This window comes from Capricornis sumatraensis, chromosome 12 (assembly GCF_032405125.1).
Source record: "Capricornis sumatraensis isolate serow.1 chromosome 12, serow.2, whole genome shotgun sequence".
Taxonomy (NCBI): Eukaryota; Metazoa; Chordata; class Mammalia; order Artiodactyla; family Bovidae; genus Capricornis; species Capricornis sumatraensis.
The window spans coordinates 23179894-23204919 of NC_091080.1; the positions used below are offsets into that span (position 1 = coordinate 23179894).

Here is a 25026-nt window from a genome sequence, read left to right on the forward strand (position 1 = left end):
GATTAGAAGCAGCAAGTAACTGGCAAGTAACAGCTTGAGACTAGGATCCTGCCAGAATAGAGGACTGGCAGCTGACAGCAGGGAAGGAGGTGCTGAAAACAGAATGTGCACATTTTATGACCAATTAGTAGAAGGGCAAGCAAACGTCTGCAGACCTTGAGAATTTCTTTCCTCTTAACTGATACTCATGGTAATGTTTTTTGAGTCATTCAAGAAATGTTAGATTAGATTATTTATACTTCACTTTTTTAATGTACATTTTTACTTATGAGAAAATTATAGCTCAGAGAGTTAAGTAAGCAAGACACAGTTTTATAGGTAATGAGCAATGGATTTAAACCTGTGTCTTAGAATATCTCTAAAAGTACCTGCTATTTGTCCCTGTAGTATGTGTGGTTCATCCATACAGATTATTTTGAGTTTCATAGCAACCACCATGTGCTTTGAGTTAGCCACTGTTCTTTCTGTTTGAGGCCCAGAAAAATAGCTTAGATAAGCTAGTGTAAATATTAGGTAGCAACACCAGGATTTTGTTACTATTAGTGTAAATTTTTTTCCTTGCCTGGTAAATGTACTAGAAAGAAGGATTTCCAGTACTTGCATAAATTAGGTTTTACATGGATAATTTTAGGCTTATTTAACTTTCTCCTTCAATTTTTGTTTAGAGTTTAGGCTCTCACAGCCAAGCTTTTCCCATAGATTTCTCACAAAACTAAATAAATTAATGAGCTATGAAGAGTTTTGAGATGTTCTGTTGAAAGATAGTAATAGTAAAAACTAACTATTACGGAACATTTGCTACACACACCAGACCTTGTTGTAGCACTTTGTTGGCATTAACTAATTTAATCCCTTGTAATTACTTTATGAGGACTATGTTGTTCTGGCGCTGTTTTACAATGAAGAAACTGAAGCACAGAGAGGGTATAAAATTTGGCCAAGGGTACCCCATCCTTCTTGGAGTAGGAAAAGGCAACCTACTCCAGTATTCTTGTCTGGAAAATCCCATGGACAGAGGAGCCTGGCAGGCTACAGTCCATGGGGGTCACAAAGAGTCAGAGCTGACTGATTGTGTGAGCACACACACCCCATCCTTCATGGCAATGCTTGGATTAAAATCCTGCTGTCTGGGAGCTCTAGAGTTCAGATACCTGTTTGTTACTCATACGTACTGCCTCCCCCCAAAAGAGCTTGAAGCACAAGTTTTCACGCTCAAAGTAATAGTCTATAGACTCTGATTTCCCTGTCCTATTTCTTGTGGATGTGTTTTTAAAATTGAGACAAAGGACTGAAGAAAGGTACACGCAGCATTGAATCTGATTTATTTTGATGGTTCGTAGAGTGAAATGACAAGCTGTAATTTTATATTTATCCACAAGATGGTGAAAGTCTCATTAGTTTTTAATTTCTTGAAACTCATATGAACTGTTAATTTATAATCTGCATTTGACACTATTTGTCATAAGCACTTTTCTTTTTACAGCCCATCTGCCAGTAAGGCCAAGATTAGAGCAGCTCACAGGAGAATCATGATTTTGAATCACCCAGATAAAGGTAGGTAAAATTCCTGTTTTTCACAATATGTGAATCAGAATATGGTCTGAATTTCTTTGTTTACTTAAACTCATTATAAATGATGATAGTTGAAATGGAAATTTATGTGTCACACGTGTTGTGATTTTTCTTATAAATAAATGAGCCTTTAGACTGGAGTTCAGTGACTCACAGAAGTGATAGAATTATAGTTATCAGCTTTTGAGAACTTAGTTCCTGATTTTTATATGTAACTTATCTAACCCCTATTTGAGGCTCCTAGCATTTTGATGGAAAAGAGAAAAGATGAACTGTGGACTCTCTGATTGTATAAACTGATTTGGGCATAATGAATTGTATTTGTTTAACCTTACACATAAAAGCACAAGATTTAGAGGATATTCTCTAAATCTCTGCATGTATATCACACATGATGCTGAGTTTCTTAATTTTATTTTGGAAGGCTCAGAGGCTGAGCCATTTGTTTTTCACTGGCCAGGTTTTTAATGTAAATTTATCTTACAGAAAGACAATTATTATAACTTTAACTACACTACAGCTGCTTGAGAGAGAAAGCCCATATGTTCATTACTGTTTCTGCTCTACAATAACAGATGGTGGAAAGTTACACTGTATTTTCGGAGTCAAAAGTGGGGGTGGCAGGTGAGGGGGGCAGAGAGTGCAGGGCTTCTTGTATCCTTACAGACTTTTAGTTTTTGAATTATTTTGAAAAAAGTTAAAAGCAAATTTTGGGTTCCTCTCCACCCTAACTGACTCCAAAATAAGGCATTCTTTTTTAGCTTTCTCACTTAATTGCTAACTATAAAAATTCTTTTCACTAAATATCATCTCCTTTGGTTTTTGCACTTGGTATTTCATGTGAATAAACCAGAGACTAAACTTTGAAAAGAGGTTTTGCTTAAAATTTCTAAACAGCTTCAACAGTTACTCAAAGATCCATTCAACTAATTTACTTTGCATTGTGGGCTTTCAGAGTAATTGACTCAGAAACGAATGTGTTTTAAGGGCCTACTTGAAGCTTTCTGTCTCCTAAACATCTTCCATCCCTTCCAGGTCAGGAGTATGGCGTTCTCTGACTGATTGCAGGGGGATCAAGCATTTATGTCTTTCAGATGATTGACAAGTTATTGATTGTGTCTAGTGGCAAAGAATTAAGCTCTAAAATGTTTCTAAAAGAATATGTATTTTAAGATACTTTCAGTTAAAAAAAAAAAAGAATGTTTATGTTTGTTATGAGCCAGTAGTGGTTAAAGAATTATTTTATTTATTCTGAGATTGTATATTTATGAGAAGTGGGGCTGTTGGCTCCCCATAATGTGCTTACTAATATCCTCCAGTATGGTGGCATTGTGGGAGGGCATGGATGCAGAAGTGTTATTCCCCGACTTTTGCCTTCTAACTAGCAGCATAGGCTTGAACATCCCTTAATCTCTCTAAATGTCAGTGTTATCATCTACAAAATGAATGGATTTTTCCCATGCCTTTTTTGGGTACATGATGTAATGTTTTTATGCTGTTGCTGCTAAATTGCTTCAGTCGTGTCCGACTCTGTGCGACCCCATAGATGGCAGCCCACCAGGCTCCCCCGTCTCTGGGATTCTCCAGGAAAGAACACTGGAGTGGGTTGCCATTTCCTTCTCCAATGCATGAAAGTGAAACGTGAAAGTGAAGTCACTCAGTCGTGTCCAACTCTTCATGACCCCATGGACTGCAGCCTACCAGGCTCCTCCGTCCATGGGATTTTCCAGGCAAGAGTACTGGAGTGGGCTGCCATTGCCTTCTCCTAATGTTTTTATATACCTGTTCAATTAATGAAGAACCCTATCTCTCTATTTGGATCACATTTTTAACTAATGAAAGATGCTTTTAATCAACAGTTGTCAATAACAGATGTGTTGACAACTGGAGACATCTTGTCCATATAGTTGCTCATTCATCCAACATTTTACAACATTTGAGTTTCAGAGAGTTCTTAGACTTCTTAAACCCATCCATATATTCATAGTTAAGAATTCCTGCTCTAGTAAAAAGTATGATGATTTTAAGGAATATTGCAGCTACCTGAGGGAAAATAATTTATGTATGTTGGAGCTGGGAGATAATCATAAATCTGGAAACTGTCCCTTCATAGGAAATGTTGTTTTGTTTCATTTTTAAAGGGAAGAAGATAATGAATTTTGTTGTTGTTTATTTTTACAATGGTTTACATATTCTGATTTCTAACTCTACAGTAGTTTTTTGTTTTTTTGTTTTTTTTTCCAAGGAATATTTATTTATTTATTAGTCTGCACAGAGTCTTAGTTGTGGCATATGGATCACAATTCCCTGACCAGGGAAGTGTGAGAATGGACAGGCTTTTCCTGGTGGCTCAGACCGTAAAGAATCTGCCTACAGTGCAGGAGACCCGGGTTTGATTCCTGTTTCTTTTAGATCCTCTGGAGGAGGGAATGGCTTCCCACTCCAGTATTCTTGCCTAGAGAATCATATGGACAGAGGAGCCTGGTAGGCTACAGTCCATGGGGTCTCAAAGAGTTTGACGCAACTGAGCAACTAAGCACGTGAGAATCTGCACCTCTCAATTTGCCTCCTCTGTTTATAACTCTTCACCATATTTGCTTTGGCCAGGTCGCCCTTGAGTGTTACACAGGTGGTTAAAAAAATTTGACTCCTCTACCCAATGCTTCTGAAATTCATGAATCTTCTCCCTACCCCCCAAATGACTTTTCTCTTGGTTTTGCCATCAGCTGGTAAAACAAAAGCTAGAACTTCAAATGTGTGATCAATGGTAATTTGTTACATATTTCATTATCACCTTGGGCAGAGAAAGTGATACCAGAAAAAATAGGTGTGGAAATGAAGTAAATTTTTTGTAACCAGTTTTAAGTGAGCATTCAGATGTACTTTGGTAAAAAGTAAATTTTGCCTTTTCTTTGAGTGAAAAAAAGTTAATGCAGTAAAAATGTCTCAGATCTTTGATCTAATGCCTTTAGAATACCTTTTAATTAGATTATAGTTTTAAAAATTACTAGAGGAAAAGATTAGTTGTTATGAAGTCAGTAGTAGTAGTGTTCGTCGCTAAGTTATGTCTGACTCTTTGTGACCCCATGGACTGTAGCCCACCAGGCTCCTCTGTCCATGAAATTCTCCAGGCAAGAATACTAGAGTGGGTAGCCATACCCTCTTCCAGGGAATCTTCCTGACCCAGAGATCAAACCCGGTCTCCTCCATTGCAGGCAGACTCTTTACCATTTGAGCCACTAAGGAAGCCCATATGAAGTAGCTGAAAGTGAAAGTCACATCCGACTCTCTGTGACCTCATGGACTGTAGCCTCCCAGGCTCCTCTGTCCATGGAATTCTGCAGGCAAGAATACTGGAGTTGGTAGCCATTCCATTCTCCAAGGGATCTTCCCAACCCAGGGATTGAACCCAGGTCTTCCACATTGCAGGCAGATTCTTTACTGTCTTGAGGCATCAGGAAGCCCAAGACAACTGGAGTAAGTAGCCTATCCCTTCTCTAGGGGATCTTCCCAAAGCAGGGTCTCCTGCATTGCAGGCAGATTCTTTACCAGCTGAGCTACCAGGGAAGCCCCAAGTAACTTGAAATCAGTAGTTTGACATTAATGCCTAACAAAAGTACAAAGAAAAACAGACTAAGTTAACTTTGAAAAACTATGGAATCTCTCATAGACTACCTAATCCATGCTTCTCAAAGTGTAGTTTGCCTGTTCGTTCCAGGCCAGTTTGTTAGCTGTGTGCAAGAAATAAAAAACTAAAATCAAAAGTAAGCCTTCAGACATCTTACCCATTTGACATTGTTGTGACATCAAGTATGGAATACCTTTGTGTTTTGTAAAATATTGGTCCACCACAGAGTAGAAGACAATTTTTTAAAGTGCTTCACCATGTGACATTACTTTCAGTCTGCCTCAACCTTAAAGGGATCACTATCTTGATGTATAATATCATAGGTTAGCTTTGTCTCTTTAATATCTAGTTGGGCTTCCCTGGTGGCTCAGACTGTAAAGCGTCTGCCTGCAATGCGGGAGACCCGGGTTCGTTTCCTGGGTCGGGAAGATCCCCTGGAGAAGGAAATGGCAATCCACTCCACCACTCTTGCCTGGAAAATTCCGTGGATGGAGGAGCCTGATAGGCTACAGTCCATGGGGTCGCAAAGAGTCGGACACGACTGAGCGACTTTCCTTACTTTACTGTGTGCATCTGGCTGCTTTCGATCAACATTGTCCCTATGGGATTCATCCCTATTGTAATGTGGAGCAGTTGTTTGTTCATTCTCATTAATGTAGCAGCCTTAGCGAGGTATGTGCTCTGGACCCCCAGGATCACTCTTTTAGGAATTTATTCTTCCCCTTTTGATTTCCAGGCCTTCTTTGGGTATACAAAGTAATTATTTTTTGAATTCCATGCGGTGGCTGAGATGGTAAAGAATCTGCCTGCAATGCAGGAGACCTGGGTTTGATCCCTGGGTTGGCAGGATCCCCTGGAGAAGGAAATGGCAACCCATTCCAGTATTCTTACCTGGAGAATTCCATGGACAGAGGATCCTGGTAGGCTACAGTCCATGGCATCTCAGCGTCGGACCCGATTGAGTAACTATCACACACACACATGTATTTTGTAGGAAAGTAACAATTTTCAAACTCTTTGGTCTCAGATCAAAAAGTATATCAATAAAAATGATCAACTAGAGAGATCTATCAGAGAAGGCAGTGGCAGCCCATTCCAGTACGCTTGCTGGGAAAATCCCATGGACAGAGGAGCCTGCAGAGGCTGCAGTCCATAGGGTCACTACGAGTCAGACAGGACTGAGAGACTTCACTTTCCCTTTCATGCATTGGAGGAGGAAATGGTGACCCACTCCAGTGTTCTTGCCTGGAGAATCCCAGGGTCAGGGGAGCCTGGTGGGCTGCCATCTATGGGATCGCACAGAGTTGGACACAACTGAAGCATCCTAGCAGCAGCAGCAGCAGCAGCAGCAGAGATCTGTGAATTAGAAGAGATTCATTTTCTTCAGCTCCAAAATCACTGCAGATGGTGACTGCAACCATGAAATTAAAAGGTGCTTGCTCCTTGGAAGAAAAGCTATGACAAACCTAGACAGCACATTAAAATGCAGAGACATTACTTTGCCAACAAAGGTCTGTATAGTCAAAGCTATGGTTTTTCCAATAGTCATGTTTGGATGTGAGAGTTGGACCATAAAGAAGGCTGAGCACTGAAGAACTGATGCTTTCAAACTGTGGTATTGGAGAAGACTCTTGAGCGTCCCTTGGACTGCACCGAGGAAAAAACGTCATTCCTAAAGTAAATCAACTCTTAGTATTTATTGGAAGGACCGATGCTGAAGCTGAAACTCCAGTACTTTGGCCACCTGATGGGAAAAGCCAACTCATTGGAAAAGACCCTGATGCTGGGAAAGATAGAAGGCAGGAGAAGGGGACGACAGAGGATGAGATGGTTGGATGACATCGCCAACTCAGTGGATACGAATTTGAGCAAGCTCTGAGAGATGGTGAAGGACAGAGAAGCCTGGTATGCTGCAGTCCTTGGGGTCACAAAGAGTTGGACAGGACTGAACAACAACAAAATTTAAATTCAAAAAAGATAAATACAATATTCTTTTAGGTCCCCAAAATCAACTGTATAAATATAGGAAAGAGATGTGGCAGTGTTTCACATGAAAGAGAGTCAATGGGTATTTTTTATCTCAAATATTTAACAATGTAAAAGTCACTAAAAATAAGTCAGTGTGTTCTTAAGCTGCATTAAAGGGCATACAGTATCTATATTATAAGACTGAATATTACCACAACCTTCTGTACTTGTCACTCATTAATTCTAGTATTACTAGCCAGTAAGTTTTGGGGGGTAGTTAGGCAGTAAAGGCTAGTATGGAAAATGCCACATGATACGGGCTTTTAATAAAATAAAACGTAGTAGGCAGACGGATAGAGATCGGCATTTGGAGAGGAGAGAGTTGCAGTATTAGTGATAGTCACCCTAAAAATTCTCTCCAAGGAGATCACTGACTCAGTGGACATGAGTTTGAGTAAACTTCAGGATATGGTGATGAACAGGGAAGCCTGGTGTGCTGCAGTACATGGGTTACACAGAGTCAGACACGCCCGAGCAACTGAACAATAAATTGGGACCTGGGCAGTGTTCTAGGCACTGGCACTCAGCAGTGGAAAAAGTGATGTTCAGGCAAAGCAGTAAAGGTAATCTGAGATAAAAAAAAAACTGTTGGACTACAGTTTCTTCTCAGAGGTATGCTGCTGCTGCTAAGTCGCTTCAGTCATGTCCGACTCTGTGCGACCCGAGATGGCAGCCCACCAGGCTCCCCCGTCCCTGGGATTCTCCAGGCAAGAACACTGGAATGGGTTGCCATTTCCTTCTCCAATGCATGAAAGTGAAAAGTGAAAGGGAAGTCGCTCAGTCGTGTGCGACTCTTCGCGACCCCATGGACTGCAGCCCACCAGGCTCCTCCGTCCATGGGATTTTCCAGGCAAGAGTATTGGAGTGGGGTGCCATCGCCTTCTCAGGAGGTATTCTTGTATTGTGTAATAGGTAGAACCCTTTAGGACTTCCAACTCTAGGTTTCTGTGATTCTTTAATGATCTGATAAACTGAATCAGACTCAAAGTATTCTTCAGAGCCTTCTGTCTCTGTTAAATTTTAAAATTATATTGCAATATAATTCAAGTACCATATGATTCATCTACTTAAAGTGTACAGTTCACTCATCAGTCAGTTGCTCACTTGTGTTCGACTTTTTGTTACCCCATGAATCGCAGCAAGCCAAGCCTCCCTGTCCTTCATCAACTCCCTTAGTTTACCCAAACCCATGTCCATTGAGTCAGTGATGCCATCCAACCATCTCATCCTCTGTCGTCCCCTTCTCCTCCTGCCCTCAATATTTCCCAGCATCAGGGTCTTCTCAAATGAATCAGGTCTTCGCATCAGGTAGCCAAAATATTGGAGTTTTGCTTCAGCAACAGTCCTTCCAATGAATATTCAGGGCTGATCTCCTTTAGGATGGATCTCCTTGCAGTCCAAGGGACTCTCAAGAGTCTTCTCAAACACCACAGTTCAAAAGCATCAATTCTTCGGCACTCAGCTTTCTTTATAGTCCAACTGTCACATCCATACATGACTACTGGACAAACCATAGCCTTGACTAGATGGACCTTTGTTGGCAAAGTAATGTCTCTGCTTTTTAATATGCTGCCTAGGTTGGTCATAGCTTTTCTTCCAAGGAGCAAGCGTCTTTTAATTTCATGGCTGCAGTCACCATCTGCAGTGATTTTGGAGCCTGAGAAAATAAAGTCTCTCACTGTTTGCCTACCTATTTCCCATGAAGTGATGGGACCAGATGCCATGATCTTTGTTTTCTGAATGTTGAGTTTTAAGCCAACTTTTTCACTCTCCTCTTTCACTTCCATCAAGAGGCTTTTTAGTTCCTCTTCGCTTTCTGCGGTAAGGGTGGTGTCCGAGGCTATTGACTTTTCTCCCGGCAGTTTTGATTCCAGCCTGTGCTTCACGTTCACTAGTCTGGCGTGTATTTATGGATGTGTGCACAGGGCACCCTTTAGCCCCGCCCTCACCCCGCCCCCCTCTCCTCAGTAAGAGGCGCGTGCGCTTGTCCACGTGCCGGCGCCGCCACACTGACACCCTTTGCGTTGTAATACATTTTATTCTTTGAAGTGTGAGTCCTCTTTATTCTTCTTTTGTAGGATTGTTTTGGGTATTCTGGGTCCACTGCAATTGTAGGTGAATTTTAGAGTCAGCTTGTCAATTTTGGCAAAGTTGACTGGAATTCTGATAGAGATTTTGTTGAATCTGTCAGTCAGCTTAGGGAATATTGCCTAAGGTCTTAATGTTAAATCTCCTTATCCAAGGACATGGGATGATTTTTCATTTACTTAGATCTTTAATTTCTTTCAATAATATTTTGTAGCTCCAAAGTGTTTTATTTTTTTTGATGCTGTTGTGAATAAAATTATGTTCTTTATTTTTGGATTGTTTAATGTGAATGTATAGGAATATCATTCATTTTTAAATATTTGTTTATATCCTTCAGTCTTGCTGCACTTGTTTATTCCAGTAGGTTTTGTTTTTTCAGTAGGTTCATTCGGATTTTCTAACAATAAGACTATGTCATCTGCGAATAGTTTTATTTCTTCCTTACCAATATGGGTGTAATTCATTTCTTTTTCTTACCTATTTTTCCCTGACTAGACTCTCCAGTACAGTATTGAAAAGTTGTAAGAGGGGGCATTCTTGTCTTGTTTCTGATCTTATGGAAAAACATCCAGTTGCCTAATAATGGGTATTAGGCGAAGTGTGGTATTATTAGCTGTGGGTTTTTCATAGATAACCTTTATCAGATTAGGAAGTTCCTTTCAAGTTATTGAGCCTTTTTATCATGAAATGATGTTAGCCTTTGTCAAGTGCTTTTTCTGCATCTATTCAGATTATTATGAGATTTTTGTTTTTTATTCTATTGATGTAATGAATTACATTAATTGATTTTTGGCTGTTAAACCAACCTCTCATCCCTGAGAAAAATACCACTTAGTCATGGTGCACAGATATTTTTAACGTGTTGTTGGATTTAGTTTGCTAGCATTCTGTTGAGTCTTTTACATTCACGTTCATAAGAAATATTGATCTGTAGTTTTCTTGGGATGTCTTTGCTTGGCTTGGTATCAACATAATATGGGTCTTATAAAACGAGTTAGAAAATTGTTCCTTCCCCTTCCATAATCCATCTGCACCTGGGTTTTCTTTGCATAAATTTTTGATTAATGATTCAATTTCTTTACTTGTAACAGGTCTATCAGATTATTTGTTTCTTCTTGAGACAGTTTTAGTAATTTATGTCCTTTGAGGAATTTGTCTAATTTTGTAGTTTAGGTTATTGAGATTTTTTTCTTTTTTAATACAGACATTTACAGCTCTAATTGCCTTCTTAGCACTACTTAAATTGTAGTCCATAAGTATTTATTTCCAAAATTTGTCCTAGTTATTGATTTTTAGGGGCTTCCCAGGTGGTGCTAGTGGTAAAGAACTCATCTGCTAATGCAGGAGACACAGGAGATGTAGGTTTGATCCCTAGGTAGAGAAGCTCCCCTGGAGGAGGGCATGGCACCCCGCTCTAGTATTCTTGCTTGGAGAATCCCATGGACAGAGGAGCCTGGTGAGCTACAGTCCATAGAGTCTCAAAGAGTCAAACACAACTGAAGTGACTTAGCACACATGCACGCATTGATTTCTAATTTCATTCCGTTGTAGTTGGAGAATATAATGTATTGTTTCTGTCCTTTTAATTTATTGAGGATTGTTTAATGGCCTAGCATATGATTTCTCCTGGATATTCTGTTGTTAGGTGGGGTGTTCTGTCTGTCAGGTCTAGTTGGTTTTAAGTGTTGTACAAGTCTTCTACTTCCTTTTTGATCTTCTGTCTAGTCCTATCCATTATTGAGAGTGGGACATTAACTCTTTTTTTTTTTTTTCATGGCAATACTGTTTTTTGTTTGTTTTTTTTTTAATTTAATTTTTTTTAATTTTATTTTTACTTTATTTTACTTTACAATGCTGTTTTGGTTTTGCCATACATTGACATGAATCCACCACATTAATTCTTATTGTTGAATTGTCTGTTTCTCTGTTCGTTTTTGTTGCATGTCTTTTGACGCTGTTAGTGTGTGTGTGTGTGTGTGTGTGTGTGTGTGTGTTTATGTGTGCACACGCATGCATGTGCACTCAGTCGCTCGGTCTTGTCCAACTGTTTGTGGCCCCGTGGACTGTAGTGCACCAGGCTCCTCTGTCCATGAGATCTTCCAAGCAAGAATGCTGGTGTGGGTTGCCATTTCCTTCTCCAGGGGATCTTCCTGACCCCGAGAATGAACCCTGTTCCCTTGAGTCTCCTACATTGGCAGGAGGGTTCTTTACCACTGCACCACCTGAGTATAATTGTTGTGTCTCTTTGTTGTTCAGTCGCTCAGTCATGTCCAACTCTCTGTGACCCATGGACTGCAGCATGAAGTCCATGTTATATCTCTAGTAACATTTTTTGTTATAAAATCTCATATGAGTATAGCCATTCTAGCTTTTCCATAGTTGGTATTTCATGATACATTTTTTTCCAATTCTTTTATTTGTGATTTTGAATCTAAGGTCTGGCTCAAGACTTCCCTGGTGGTTCAGTGGTTAAACTTAGTGTTTCCACTGCAAGGGGCACAAATTTGATCCCTGTTCAGGGAGCTAAGATACTGCATGTACAGCACAGCCAAAATAATAATAATAAAATTATTTTTATTGTTTTATTTAAAGTCTGTCTCCTGTAAAAGGACTATTGTTGGATCCTATTGTTTTAATCCAGCCTGACAGTGTAATGGCAGATTGGATTGTTTAGTCCATTCACATATGTTATTGATATAGTTTGTTTCATATCTGCCTTTGTTTTCTGTCTCGTGTCTTTTTTGCCCCTCTGTTTTTCTTCCTTTATGTTTTCTTTTGTACTGAGTGAATATTTTCTAATGTGGTATTTTTATTTTATTACTTCATTATTTTTGAGGGTTTTTTAAAGTGATTGCTCTAGGGTTTAACCATATACATCTTAAGTTTCCAGAATCAGCTTCAGATTTAGACAAGCTTGATTCTTGTACTATATATAGAAATAATACTTCTATATTTGCCCCTTTTATGGTATTATTGTTATACATATAACATCTGCTAATGTCACAAGCCTAGCAGTACATTGTTAGGATCATTACTGTCTCCCATCATTTTCTCAATCTGTAACACCTTTGCTCTTATGTATCTCCTTTGTGCTATTAATAGCTCATGTAATATGCATGTATTACATTTCTATATGTTATAGGCCCAATAATATGTTTTATGCATCTTATTTTATACCAGCTTTTCCATCAGCTAACAGAAAAAAGAAAATTAGGCATTTATATTGCCTTTTATAATTACACAGTTATATTACTAGTGCTGTTTGTAGATATCAATTTAAACTACCATCTGAGGTCACTTTCTTTCAACCTAAAGAATTTCCCTTTATTTATTCTAAAGTGATCTGTTAACAGTAAATTCTTTCAGTTTTTGCTTATCTAGGATGCTGTTTCACCTTTGTTTCTGAATAAGAGGTTTACTGAATAACAGGCTCTTGGTCCACAGCTTGTTCTTTGAGGACTGTGATTATGTTATTCCACGGCCTTCCTGTCCTCCATTGTTTCTGCTAAATTAGCCTTTTATTGTATTGGGCTTCCTTTATAAGTGACACATTGTCTTTCTTTTACTACTGGTAAAAGGTAAACTGAGGCATATTAAAAATTTTAAGAGTCTGTTTGAGCAAAAAATTGACTTGAATTTGGCAGCACCAAACTGGAAGTGGTGAGGAGCCCTCTAGAGGAAAGACTTCCATGGAAGAGGCAGAGCAAAGAAGGAGTTACTTGATTGGCATAAGAATTTGCTTTACTTGGAAAGTCCTAGTTGGCTCTGTGTGATTAGTTGTGCTTGGATTTAATCTCTTAATGTTGAGAGACTTATTGGCTTAGGGTTTAGTTTGATTATATAGTCTCCTAAGGCACTAAAGCCACCTCAGTCTAATGGCCTCTCTGTTTATTTAATTTAATGATATCTTCCAAATTTCTTGACCTCTCTCCCCTTCCCTCTCTCTTTCCTCTCCTTAACCCTTCCTATCCTCCCCTGTTTTTCTAGTCCCCCGGTCCTGGACGCAGGAATCTGGTCGAAGGGCCCTCAGCCTGAGCTGAGGATTGGAGACTGATCACCTCCTCTTGGCAGAAAACTCGAATTCTGGTTCTGGTCTGGTCTGATTTCTGGTAGGGCCGAGTTCCAGTCCTCCCTTCTCTGGAGTCCCAGGGAAAAGTCCCATAACGCCTGGGTATCCGTAGGTGGCAGGAGACGTCTGTAAGGCCACCCCTTTTACCCACCCCCCACCTCCTCCCCCTTCTTCTTTCAACCTGGCTTCCTTTCCTCCCTTGAAATCTTTGATGTTAGTACTTGGATCTGAAGTTCTGTTTTCTATAGGAGGTTTTCTGAGAGACGGTATTCTTGTATTTAAGGGCTTCCCTGGTGGTGCAGAGGTTAAAGCGTCTGCCTGCAGTATGGGAGACCTGGGTTCGATCCCTGGGTCGGGAAGATCCCCTGGAGAAGGAAATGGCAACCCACTCCAGTATTCTTGCCTGGAGAATCCCATGGACAGAGGAGCTTGGTGGGCTACAGTCCACGGGTCACAAAGAGTCGGACAGGACTGAGCAACTTCACTTTCACTTTCCAATTTTCTCCTTGGCTTCAACTTTTAGCATTTTTTTTATGGTGTGTGTATTAGGTCTTATTAGATTCATCCTACTTGGAGTTTGAGATTCTTGGGTGTATAGGTTATTGTTTTTCAATAACCTTGGAAAGTTTTTAGCTACTATTTCTTTAAAGGCTTTTTCCCCTCCTTTCCTCTCCTGGCACTCCCATTTCATGTGATTTATGGATTTCACGATGTCCTACATTTCCCTGAGGCTCTGGTTGTTTTCTTCTTCATTCCCTTTTCTCTCTGATGTCAGCTTACATACTATCAATCACTGTATCTTCAAGTTCACTAGTTCTGTCTCATGCCAGTTCAGATCTACTCTTGAGCCCTTCTAGTAATTTTTTTAAAAACTTTTAGTTCTGTGAATGTATAATGTAAAATTTTAGTTCTGTAAATGTATAATGTAAACTTTCAGTTCTGTGAATGTATAATGTAAACTTTTAGTTCTGTGAATGTATAATGGATACTTTGGAATTGTTTCCCATAAATCCAATGTTTGGTCACTCTCACAGGTAGTTTTGTGGCTTTTTTCATGATGTATACCTGGGTCGTACTGTCATACTTGCCTGTTCCTTCACATGCCTTGAAATACTTTTTTAGAAGCTGAATATATTAGATTATATATTATAGCAGCTCTTGTCCTCCACCCTTTCACTGATGATGAAGGCTTGTTATTGTTGTTTGTTTATTTTTTTGGTAACTGGCTGGATTCTTTTAGTAAAGTAGCCTAAGGCCTTCTCAGAATGTCTCTCCTATATGGAACCACCATGCCTTGAGGACTAGGAAAAGAGTTTTCAAGGTCCCAGTACTTATTCTAAGGGAGCTAGGCCCAGGGTAGAGCTTCTGATCCACTTTCCTGTGCCTCAGCACCGGGCATCTGGGGGCTGGAAGAGAAATATACAGGTCCACCCAGCCCTCCCTAGAAAGAGTCCTCTGTGCAGGAGCTGGGGAGGGAGGGAGCCCTGTGTTCTGGCTGCAGCAGTCCAGTGTGGAGTCTCTGCCTTGCTGAGTGGAGAGGGGGAAAGGAACGAGCCATTTCCCACAGACTCCTGCCTCTCTTACTGAATTTTCATACTTTAATTCTTTTTTATTTTTGTTTTGAAGACCGTTTCTAGAGGCTTCCAGTGGTTGGGAGTTTATTATATAGTATTGACCAGTTGCACTGCAAAGTGGGTCAGTGGAACTCCTAATTCTGGAAGTCAGTCTCCTATATGCTGCTTTGTGATTTTAACATCTTTCTTTTAAGAAGAGTGGGTGAACTTTAAGAACCCTTCAAATCAGCAGATGGCAATGCTTCTTACTTCACTCTTACAGACTTGGAATGTAGAAATTAGTGTTTTAATCAGAGTTAAGTGTAAGTAAGTAAGTGTTAGTCGCTCAGTCGTGCCTGCCTCTTTGCGACTCCATGGACTGCAGCCCACCAGGCTCCTCTGCCCATGAGATTTTCCAGGCAAGGATACTGGAAGGGGTTGCCATTTCCTTCTCCAGGGGATCTTACCAACCCAGGGATCAAACCCGGGTTTCCTGCACTGCAGGCAGATTCTTTACCAACTGAGCTACAAGGGAAGCCTCAGGAATATGTAAATCTGTATAAAGAAGACCCAGGGATAAAAGGGAACTTAATCTTCACATTGGTGTATTTTCTATGACACTCACATCAGTAATAAATTATACAGGCATACCTCAAAGATACTGGATTCAGTTCCAAACCACCCCAATAAAACAAATACTGCAATTAAGCAAGTCACACAGATATTTTGGTTTCCCAACACATAGAAAAATTATGTTTTTACTATACCGTTGCCTGTTAAGTGTGAAATAGCATTATGCTTAAAAAGCTGTACACAATGGAATAATTTACTCAGTTATAAAAAAGAACACATTTGAGTCAGTTCTAATGAGGTGGATGAAACTGGAGCCTATTATACAGAGTGAAGTAAGTCTGAAAGAAAAACACCAGTACAGTATATCAATGCCTATATATCATATTTAGAAAGATGGTAATGACAACCCTATATGCGAGACAGCCAAAGAGACACAGATATAAAGAACAGGCTTTCGGACTCTGTGGGAGAGGGCGAAGGTTGGATGATTTGAGAGAATAGCTTTGAAACATGTATATTACCATTTGTGAAACATGACCAGTCCAAGATTGATGCATGAAACAGGGCGCTGAGGGCTGGTGCACTGGGACAACCCAGAGGGATGGGATGGGGAGGGAGGTGGGAGGGGGGTTCGGGATGGGGGATACATGTGCACCCGTGGCTGATTCAATATATGGCAAAAACCACCACAATAAAGTAATTTGCCTCCAATTAAAATAAAAAAATTGTAAAAAACAGTGTATGTACATACTGTAATTTAAAAATAAACCTGCTATAAAAATGGCACCAATAGACTTACTTGACACAGGGTTGACACAAACCTTCAATTTGTAAAAAACTCAGTATCTGCAAAGTGCAGTAAAGCAGAGTCTGATCAGACAAGGCGTACCTGTACCTAACCTTGCAGCAGTTGTTAATTGTAGACTATTTCCTTATTTTCTCTTGTGCTGGTTAGGATTTTTTTTTACCCAGATTTTTTGCAGATGTTTCTTTCTAAAGATGTTTATCCACTCCTAACACATTTGTTTGTTCTATTTTCTGTCTCTCTGGAGTGATTTTACTTTAGTGAAACTGGTCCTTGATGCAAGAAGATAAGGGAATGGTGATGCACACTTCCTTCTCCCCATCAGGGACACATGTCTCAAGTCCCTGCTGTGCACTCAGCGAGATCTGAGGCATGATTGCTCTTCAAGATATGTATTATCTAGTGAGTAGATAAGCATATATTAATACTTTAAAAGTAAACCACAAGGTGTGATTTTACAATCTTCCCAAGAAGGAAAGGGCTTCTCAGGTGGCACAGTGGTAAAGAACCCACCTGCTGATGTGGGAGACAAAAGAGATGCAAGTTCGATCCCTGGGTTGGGAAGATCCCCTGGAGGAGGGCATGGCAACCCACTCCACTATTCTTGCCTGGGGAATCCCATGGACTGAGGGGCCTGGTGGGCTGTTGTCCATAGGGTCGGTCTCAAAGTGACTTAGCACACTCAAAAAGGAAGAGGACCCAGGATAGGGTTACAGGCTTGAAGAAAGTAGAAAAGGTTTACAACAACCAAATGTTTAACATGGTAGAAATTTAATAAACAAAGAATTATGTAAATAAAGTGAGAGACAGCATGGTATAGTAACCTTCCTGGGAGTCCTCACCCTACCTCATTTTAACTCTGTGGCTAGGGTTGGGCAAGTAACTAAACTTTGTGATTCAGTCTCTTTAGGTAAGGAAAATAAGAACTGAGCAACTACAAAGGATAGTTGGATGAACCAAATGAAATAATACATTAGAATAATGCCTAGTTACTATCCTCATCACCATGGTCTTGATTACAGGTTTTCTGAGCCCCAGCGATTTTTGGATAGTATTAATTGGTAGTGTCATCAGACTTCACGGAGGTCAACATATCTCCAGTGTTTAATAAAGTTTTAAAAACTTAAATATATCTTCATAAAAGTACACAGCTCATTAAATATACAGCTCAATGCATTGTCATGAAGTGAATCCATTTACGTAGCCAGTACCCAGATTATGACAGAAAACAACAAAATTCTGTAAAGCAGTTATCCTTCACTTAAAAAATATATTAATAAAAAAAAAATTGCACAAAGCTTTCTCCTCATGTACATTTCTGGTCATTCCCCACTCACCAAAGATGACCACTGTTTTAGTTTTTATTGCCATGGATAAGCTTTGCCTGTTCTTGAACTTTATATATATATAAAATCTAAGTATGTAGTCTTCTATGCTTTGTCTCTTCTCATTTTATTATCTTTGTGAAATTCATTCATGCAGCAGTGAATCCTGTAGTAATTCGTTCATTCTTTTTGCTGCATAGTATTTCATTGCATGAATATCCTGCGGTTTATCCATTTTTTCTTTGCAGTTTTTTTTCTCTCTTTTGTTACCTGACTTTTGGGAACATCCTATACTCTTGTGTTCTATATATGAGTCCATTGTATTACATATATCTTTTCTCTTTGGCTTGTTTTTGCCTACCTTCACTGATGTTCGTTCATTAATAGAAATTCTTAATACTGTTACAGATCAGTTATAGTTGAAACTTTACCTTTATAATTATTGCTTTTATTGTTTAGGAAATTTTTGCTTGTCTCAAAGTCATGAAGTCAATTTCTGGAAACTTTATTATCTTACCTAGTTACATCTTAGAATGGAATTTTGTATATGGTGTGAGATAAGGGTAAAGTTTCAGTTATTTTTATATAGATATCCAAGTGGTCTGGCACTATTTGTTGGAATTCTTTCTCTATTTTCTTTCACCTTCCCTTGATTAATTTCTTGCCCCAATACCATAATGTTTTAATTACCTAGCTTTATAACAAACCCTCACTTCTGGTATATAAACTCTTTACATTTTTTGTTATTTAAGATTTGTGAGGGGGGGTTATGTTTGGCCCTTTACATTTTAATGTAAGTTAGGAACTGTCTCATCAATTTGCATATGCACATTCACAAGTCACACACAGACCTCCTAGGATATGATTCAGTTCACTGCAGTTCAGTGCAGTCGCTCAGTCGTGTCCGACTCTCTGCGACCCCATGAATCGCAGCACGCCAGGCCTCCTTGTCCATCACCTCCTTGTCCATCACCTCCTTGTCCATCCTGGAGTTCACTCAAACTCATGTCCATCGAGTTGGTGATACCATCCAGCCATCTCATCCTCTGTCGTCCCCTTCTCCTCCTGCCCCCAATCCCTCCCAGCATCAGAGTCTTTTCCAATGAGTCAGCTCTTCACATGAGGTGACCAAAGTATTGGAGTTTCAGCTTCAACATCAGTCCTTCCAATGAACACCCAGGACTGATCTCCTTCAGGATGGACTGATTGGATCTCCTTGCAGTCCAAGGGACTCTCAAGAGTCTTCCCCAACACCACAGTTCAAAAGCATCAATTATTCGGCACTCAGCTTTCTTCACAGTCCAACTTTCACATCCATATGACCCTGGAAAAACCATAGCCTTGACTAGATGGACCTTTGTTGGCAAGGTAATGTCTCTGCTTTTTAATATGCTGTCTAGGTTAGTCATAACTTTCCTTCCAAGGAGTAAGCATCTTTTAATTTCATGGCTGCAATCACCATCTGCAGTGATTTGAAGTCCCCCAAAATAAAGTCTGACACTGTTTCCACTGTTTCCCCATCTATTTCCCATGAAGTGATGGGACCAGATGCCATGATCTTCGTTTTATGAATGTTGAGCTTTAAGACAACTTTTTCACTCTCCTCTTTCACTTTCATCAACAGGCTTTTTAGTTCCTCTTCACTTTCTGCCATAAGGATGGTGTCATCTGCATGTCTGAAGTTATTGCTATTTCTCCCGACAATCTTGATTCCAGCTTGTGCTTCTTCCAGCCCCACATTTCTCATGATGTACTTTGCATATAAGTTAAATTTAAGCAGGGTGACAATATATGATTGGGGTTCCTATAAATCTGTAAGTCAGTATGGAGCAAATTGACATCTTTACAATAGTGATTTTTCAAATCTATTAACAAGACATCCTTTCATTTATTTCAGTTCCATTCACTCACTCAGTCATGTCTGACTCTTTGTGACCCCATTGACTGCAGCACACCAGGCTTCCCTGTCCATCATCAACTCCCAGAGCTTACTCAAACTCATGTCCATCGAATCAGTGATGCCATCTGACCATCTCATGCTCTGTTGTCCCCTTTTCCTCCCACCTTCAATCTTTCCCAGCATCAGGGCCTTTTTGAATGAGTCAGTTCTTTGCATCAGGTGGCCAAAGTATTGGACTCTCAGCTTCAGCATCAGTCCTTCCAATGAATATGCAGGGCTGATTTCCTTTAGGATGGTTGGATCTCCTTGCAGTCCAAGGGACTCTCAAGAGTCTTCTCCAACACCACAGTTCAAAAGCATCAGTTCCTCGGCACTCAGCTTTCTTTATAGTCCAACTCTCACATCCATACATGACTACTGGAAAAACTATAGCTTTGACTTGACAGATCTTTGTTAGGAAAGTAATGTCTGCTTTTTAATATGCTGCCTTGGCTGGTCATAACTTTCCTTCCAAGGAGTAAGCGTCTTTAATTTCATGGCTACAGTCACCATCTGCAGTGATTTTGGAGCCCCCCAAAATAAAGTCTCTCACTGTTTCTACTGTTTCCCCATCTATTTGCCTTGAAGTAATGGGACCAGATGCCATGATCTTAGTTTTCTGAATGTTGAGCTTTAAGCCCACTTTTTCACTCTTCTCTTTCACTTTCATCAAAAGGCTCTTTAGGTCTTCTTCGCTTTCTGCCATAAGGGTGGTGTCATCTGCATATCTGGGGTTATTGATGTTTCTCCCAGCAATCTTAATTCCAGTTTGTGCTTCATCCAGCCCAGCATTTCTCATGGTATACTCTGCATATAAGTTAAATAAGCAGGGTGACAATATACAGCCTTGATGAACTCCTTTCCTGATTTGGAACCATTCTGTTGTTTCCTGTCCAGTTCTAACTGTTGCTTCCTGACCTGCATACAGATTTCTCAAGAGGCAGATCAGGTGGTCTGGTATTCCCATCTCTAAGAATTTTCCAGAGTTTGTTATGGTCCACACAGTCAAAGGCTTTGGCATAGTCAATAAAGCAGAAGTCGATGTTTTTCTGGAACTCTCTTGCTTTTTTGATGATCCAGAGGATGTTGGCAGTTTGATCTCTGGTTCCTCTGCCTTTTCTAAATATAGCTTTAACATCTGGAAGTTCACGGTTCACATACTGTTGAAGCCTCACCTGGAGAATTTTGAGCGTTCCACTGCTAGCGTGGGAGATGGGTGCAGTTGTAAGGTAGTTTGAGCATTCTTTGGCATTGCCTTTCTTTGGGATTGGAATGAAAACTGACCTTTTCCAGTCCTGTGGCCACTGCTGAGTTTTCCAAATGTGCTGGCATATTGAGTGCAGCACTTTCACAGCATCCTCTTTTAGTATTGGAAACAACTCAACTATAATTCTGTAACCTCCACTAGCGTTGTTTGTAGTGATGCTTCCTAAGGCACACTTGACTTCGCATTCCAGGATGTCTGGCTCTAGGTGAGTGATCACACCATCGTGATTATTTGGGTCGTGAAGATCTTTTTTGTATAGTTCTGTGTGTTCTTGCCACCTCTTCTTAATATCTTCTGCTTCTGTTAGGTCCATACCATTTTTGTCCTTTATTGTGCCCATCTTTGCATGAATTGTTCCCTTGGTATCTCTAATTTTCTTGAAGAGATCTCTAGTCTTTCCCATTCTGTTCTTTTCCTCTATTTCTTTGCACTGATCACTGAGGAAGGCTTTTTATCTCTCCTTGCTATTCTTTAGAACTCTGCATTCAAATGGGTATATCTTTCCATTTCTCCTTTGCCTTTCACTTCTCTTCTTTTCACAGCTATTTGTAAGACGTCCTCAGCCAAGCATTTTGCCTTTTTGCATTTCTTTTCCATGGGGATGATCTTGTTCCCTGTCTCCTGTACAATGTCATGAACCTCCGTCCATAGTTCTTCAAGCACTGTCTCAGATCTAATCCCTTGAGTCTTTCTCACTTCCACTGTATAATCGTAAGGGATTTGATTTAGGCCATACCTAAACAGTGCATTCTCTTGGCAAAACTTTATTAGCCTTTGCCCTACTTCATTCTGTACTCCAAGGCCAAATTTGCCTGTTACTCCAGGTGTTTCTAGACTTGCTACTTTTGCATTCCAGTCCCCTATAATGAAAAGGACATTTTGTTGGGTGTTAAGTTTATTTAGGTTAACTTTATTTCAATGAGATTTTTCAGTTTGTAGTTATGCATAATTTGTTAGATTTGTTCCTAGGTGTTGATTATTGAAATGCTATTATGTATTGTGTTGTTTTAAAAGTGTATACTATATAGTTATTTATTTCTAGACCTAAAAAGTTAATTTTTGTTTATATTGCTGTCATATCTACCATTTTCTTAAATTCGGTTATTATTTCTGTGATTTTGTCTTTAGAGCCTTTGATTTTTTTGCTTACTCAGTCATTCAATTTATGAAGAATGACAGTTTCTTTCTGTTTAGTCCTTTGGGGGAGGGAGTGGAGGGGGGCATTGATTATAATGGCCAGAAACTCCAATAAAGTGTTAAATAGAAATGATAGTAGATATCTTTTCCTTGTTGCTTTATCTCAGAGCCCAAGGTTTCAGCATTTTACTACTAAGTATGATATTTGCTATATTTCTTCCCATAACTCCCTCTCACGTAAAAGAAGTTTCCCTCTATTCTTAGCTTACTTAAAGTTTTTATTGTGAGTGTACGTTTTCTGCATTTGTTTAAGTGATTATACATGTATTCTTCCTTATGTTGATGTAATGAACTAAATTGATTAATTTTCTAATGTTAAAGCCAGTCTTGGATTTCTGATATAAACCTAACTTGGTTATGAATTTAGTCCGATTTGATAAGCTGATATTTGCTTTTGCATCTGTGTTTATCTTGTGATATATTTTTTTTTATCAGAGTTTGTCTCAAAGAATGCTACTCATAGAAAGAATTAAAATGTATTTTCCTTTTCTTCTATTTTTTAAGAAAAATTTACTGATACAGCTATCCTGGCCAGAATTTTTATCTGTGGGTGGAAAGGTTTTTAGTTACAGATTCAGTTTCCTAAATAGTTACGATTCTCTTGATTTTTCCGTTTCTTCTTGTATCATTTTATCTTGATACATTATTTTTCTTAGAATTTATTTCATTTAAATTTGAAATGCATTGCTAGGAACTTGATTAGTTTTTCTCAGAAATCTAACCTTTAGCTTGGTTAATTATCTTGAATGTTAATTTCTGTTGTGATATTTTCCTTGATGCTTGGGTTATTTACAGGTATATTGATTAATTTCCAAACATTGTAATTCCCTATCTGTATTACTGATTTTCAGCTTAATTCTACCATTGTTAATTCACGTATCGGTACTTCTCAAACTGTCTTGATAGAGGACTTGTTTTTCGTTTTTTGTTTTTTTTCCCCCAATCTCTGTTGGGCTGGTAACTTTTGTGAAATATAACAAAAATGATTTTATTAGAAAATTGAAATAAAAAGATATATAAGATCTAAGCCCTAATTTTTCATCATTAGAGTCTACAGATGCACGGTATTATGCTTGGGTGTAGTGTTTTCTGAACACTTGCTCTCAGTTTCTAAACCTAGTTTAGTTCAGTAACTCACTGTGGTTCAGTAACACCTGTACCCCAGCACTGGTCCATGGAACACAATTCAAGTAGCACTGCTTATTGTGACTTGAGTCTTTGAAGTTTGTTGAAACTTGCTTTAGAGCTCAGCACATGTCAACTTCAATAAATGTTCTGTGTGCTGTTTAAAAGGCAGTCACTCTGCACTTGTAGGGTGGAGTGCTTTATGTATGTCATTTAGATCAGGTGTGTTCAGTATTTCTTTTTATCTAACCCTTCCATGGATTACTGAGAGAGGTATAGTAAATCTCTCATTGATTATGGATTCGTGTGTTTCCCCCTTTAGTTCTGTCCTTGTTTTTCTTATATATCTTGAATCTATGTTATCAGTTCGCTTCAGTTGCTCAGTCGTGTCCGACTCTTTGCGACCCCATGAACCGCAGCACGCCAGGCCTCCCTGTCCATCACCAACTCCCAGAGTCCACCCAAACCCATGTCCATTGAGTCGGTGATGCCATCTAACCATATCATCCTCTGTCGTCCCCTTCTCCTCCTGCCTTCAATCTTTCCCAGCATCAGGATCTTTTCAAATGAGTCAGCTCTTCGCATGAGGTGGCCAAAATATTGGAGTTTCAGCTTCAACATCAGTCCTTCCAATGAACACCCAGGACTGATCTCCTTTAGGATGAACTGGTTGGATCTCCTTGCAGTCCAAGGGACTCTCAAGAGTCTTCTCCAACACTACACTTCAAAAGCATCAATTCTTCAACACTCAACTTTCTTTATAGTCCAACTCTCACATCCATACATGACCACTGGATAAACCATAGCCTTGACTAGACGGACCTTTGTTGGCAAAGTAATGTCTCTGCTTTTTAATATGCTATCTAGGTTGATCATAACTTTCCTTCCAAGGAGTAAGCATCTTTTAATTTCATGGCTGCAGTCACCATCTGCAGTGATTTTGGAGCCCCCGAAAATAAAGTCAGCCACTGTTTCCACTGTTTCCCCATCTATTTGCCATGAAGTGATGGAACCAGATGCTGTGGTCTTAGTTTTCTGAATGCTGAGCTTCAAGCCAACTTTTTCACTCTCCTCTTTCACTTTCATCAAGAGGCTCTTTAGTTCTTCTTCACTTTCTGCCATAAAGATGGTGTCATCTGCATATCATATGTTATCAGATATATTCAAATTTAAGATTGGCCCTTTTAGCACTTCGATATTTCTCCCTTTTATTGCTAGTGTTGGATTTTGCCTTAAAGTGTACTTTATCTGATAATTAGCATACCATTGCCAACTTTGCTTTCATTGGTGTATGCCTTTTTATATTCTTTTAGAAAGATCGTCTCAAAAAAAAATATGGTATCTTGTAACCAACATATAGTTTGCTGGTTAATTTATTCATCAACCATATTGAGATATAATTTGCATACAATAAAATGTGTATTTAAATGCATGGTTTTTGATGAGATTTGACAAATAGATATACCCATGTAATACTAGCACAATGAAGACATAGAACATTTCAAAGCTCAAAAGGTTCCTTGGTGTTCTTTCTCATTGCTAGTCTCTGCTCCGTCTTAAGCAATCACCATGCTGTTTTCTCCTGCTGTAGATATGTTTCATGTAAGTGGAATTGTATCATATGTACTATTTTGTGTCTGATTGCTTTGAAGACAAGAAGCAATGCAGAATGTTAGACTAATCCTAGCACATTTCCTTATCTCCAGGAACTTGACCCTCAGTCCTGGCTGACTTGGTAGGCCTCCAGTGCCTTCATACTGATATGTGTGAATTTTTTTGAAGTCTTCTAGTTGGTATCAGTGGGAGGGGTGGTCTAAAACCTAATAGTCCTTGATAGCCCAAAGCTGAAGAGCTCCA

At 39.4% G+C, this 25026-nt stretch overlaps 1 protein-coding gene across 1 annotated transcript in view; it reads left to right on the forward strand.

The window, feature by feature from the left end:
- DNAJC15 (DnaJ heat shock protein family (Hsp40) member C15) overlaps positions 1 to 25026 on the forward strand; it is a 79345-nt gene that overhangs the window by 51557 nt on the left and 2762 nt on the right. The window contains exon 5 of the mRNA XM_068984670.1: positions 1484 to 1554. Within this exon, the coding sequence (XP_068840771.1) occupies positions 1484 to 1554 (71 nt within the window). The remainder of the gene's footprint in view (positions 1 to 1483; positions 1555 to 25026) is intronic.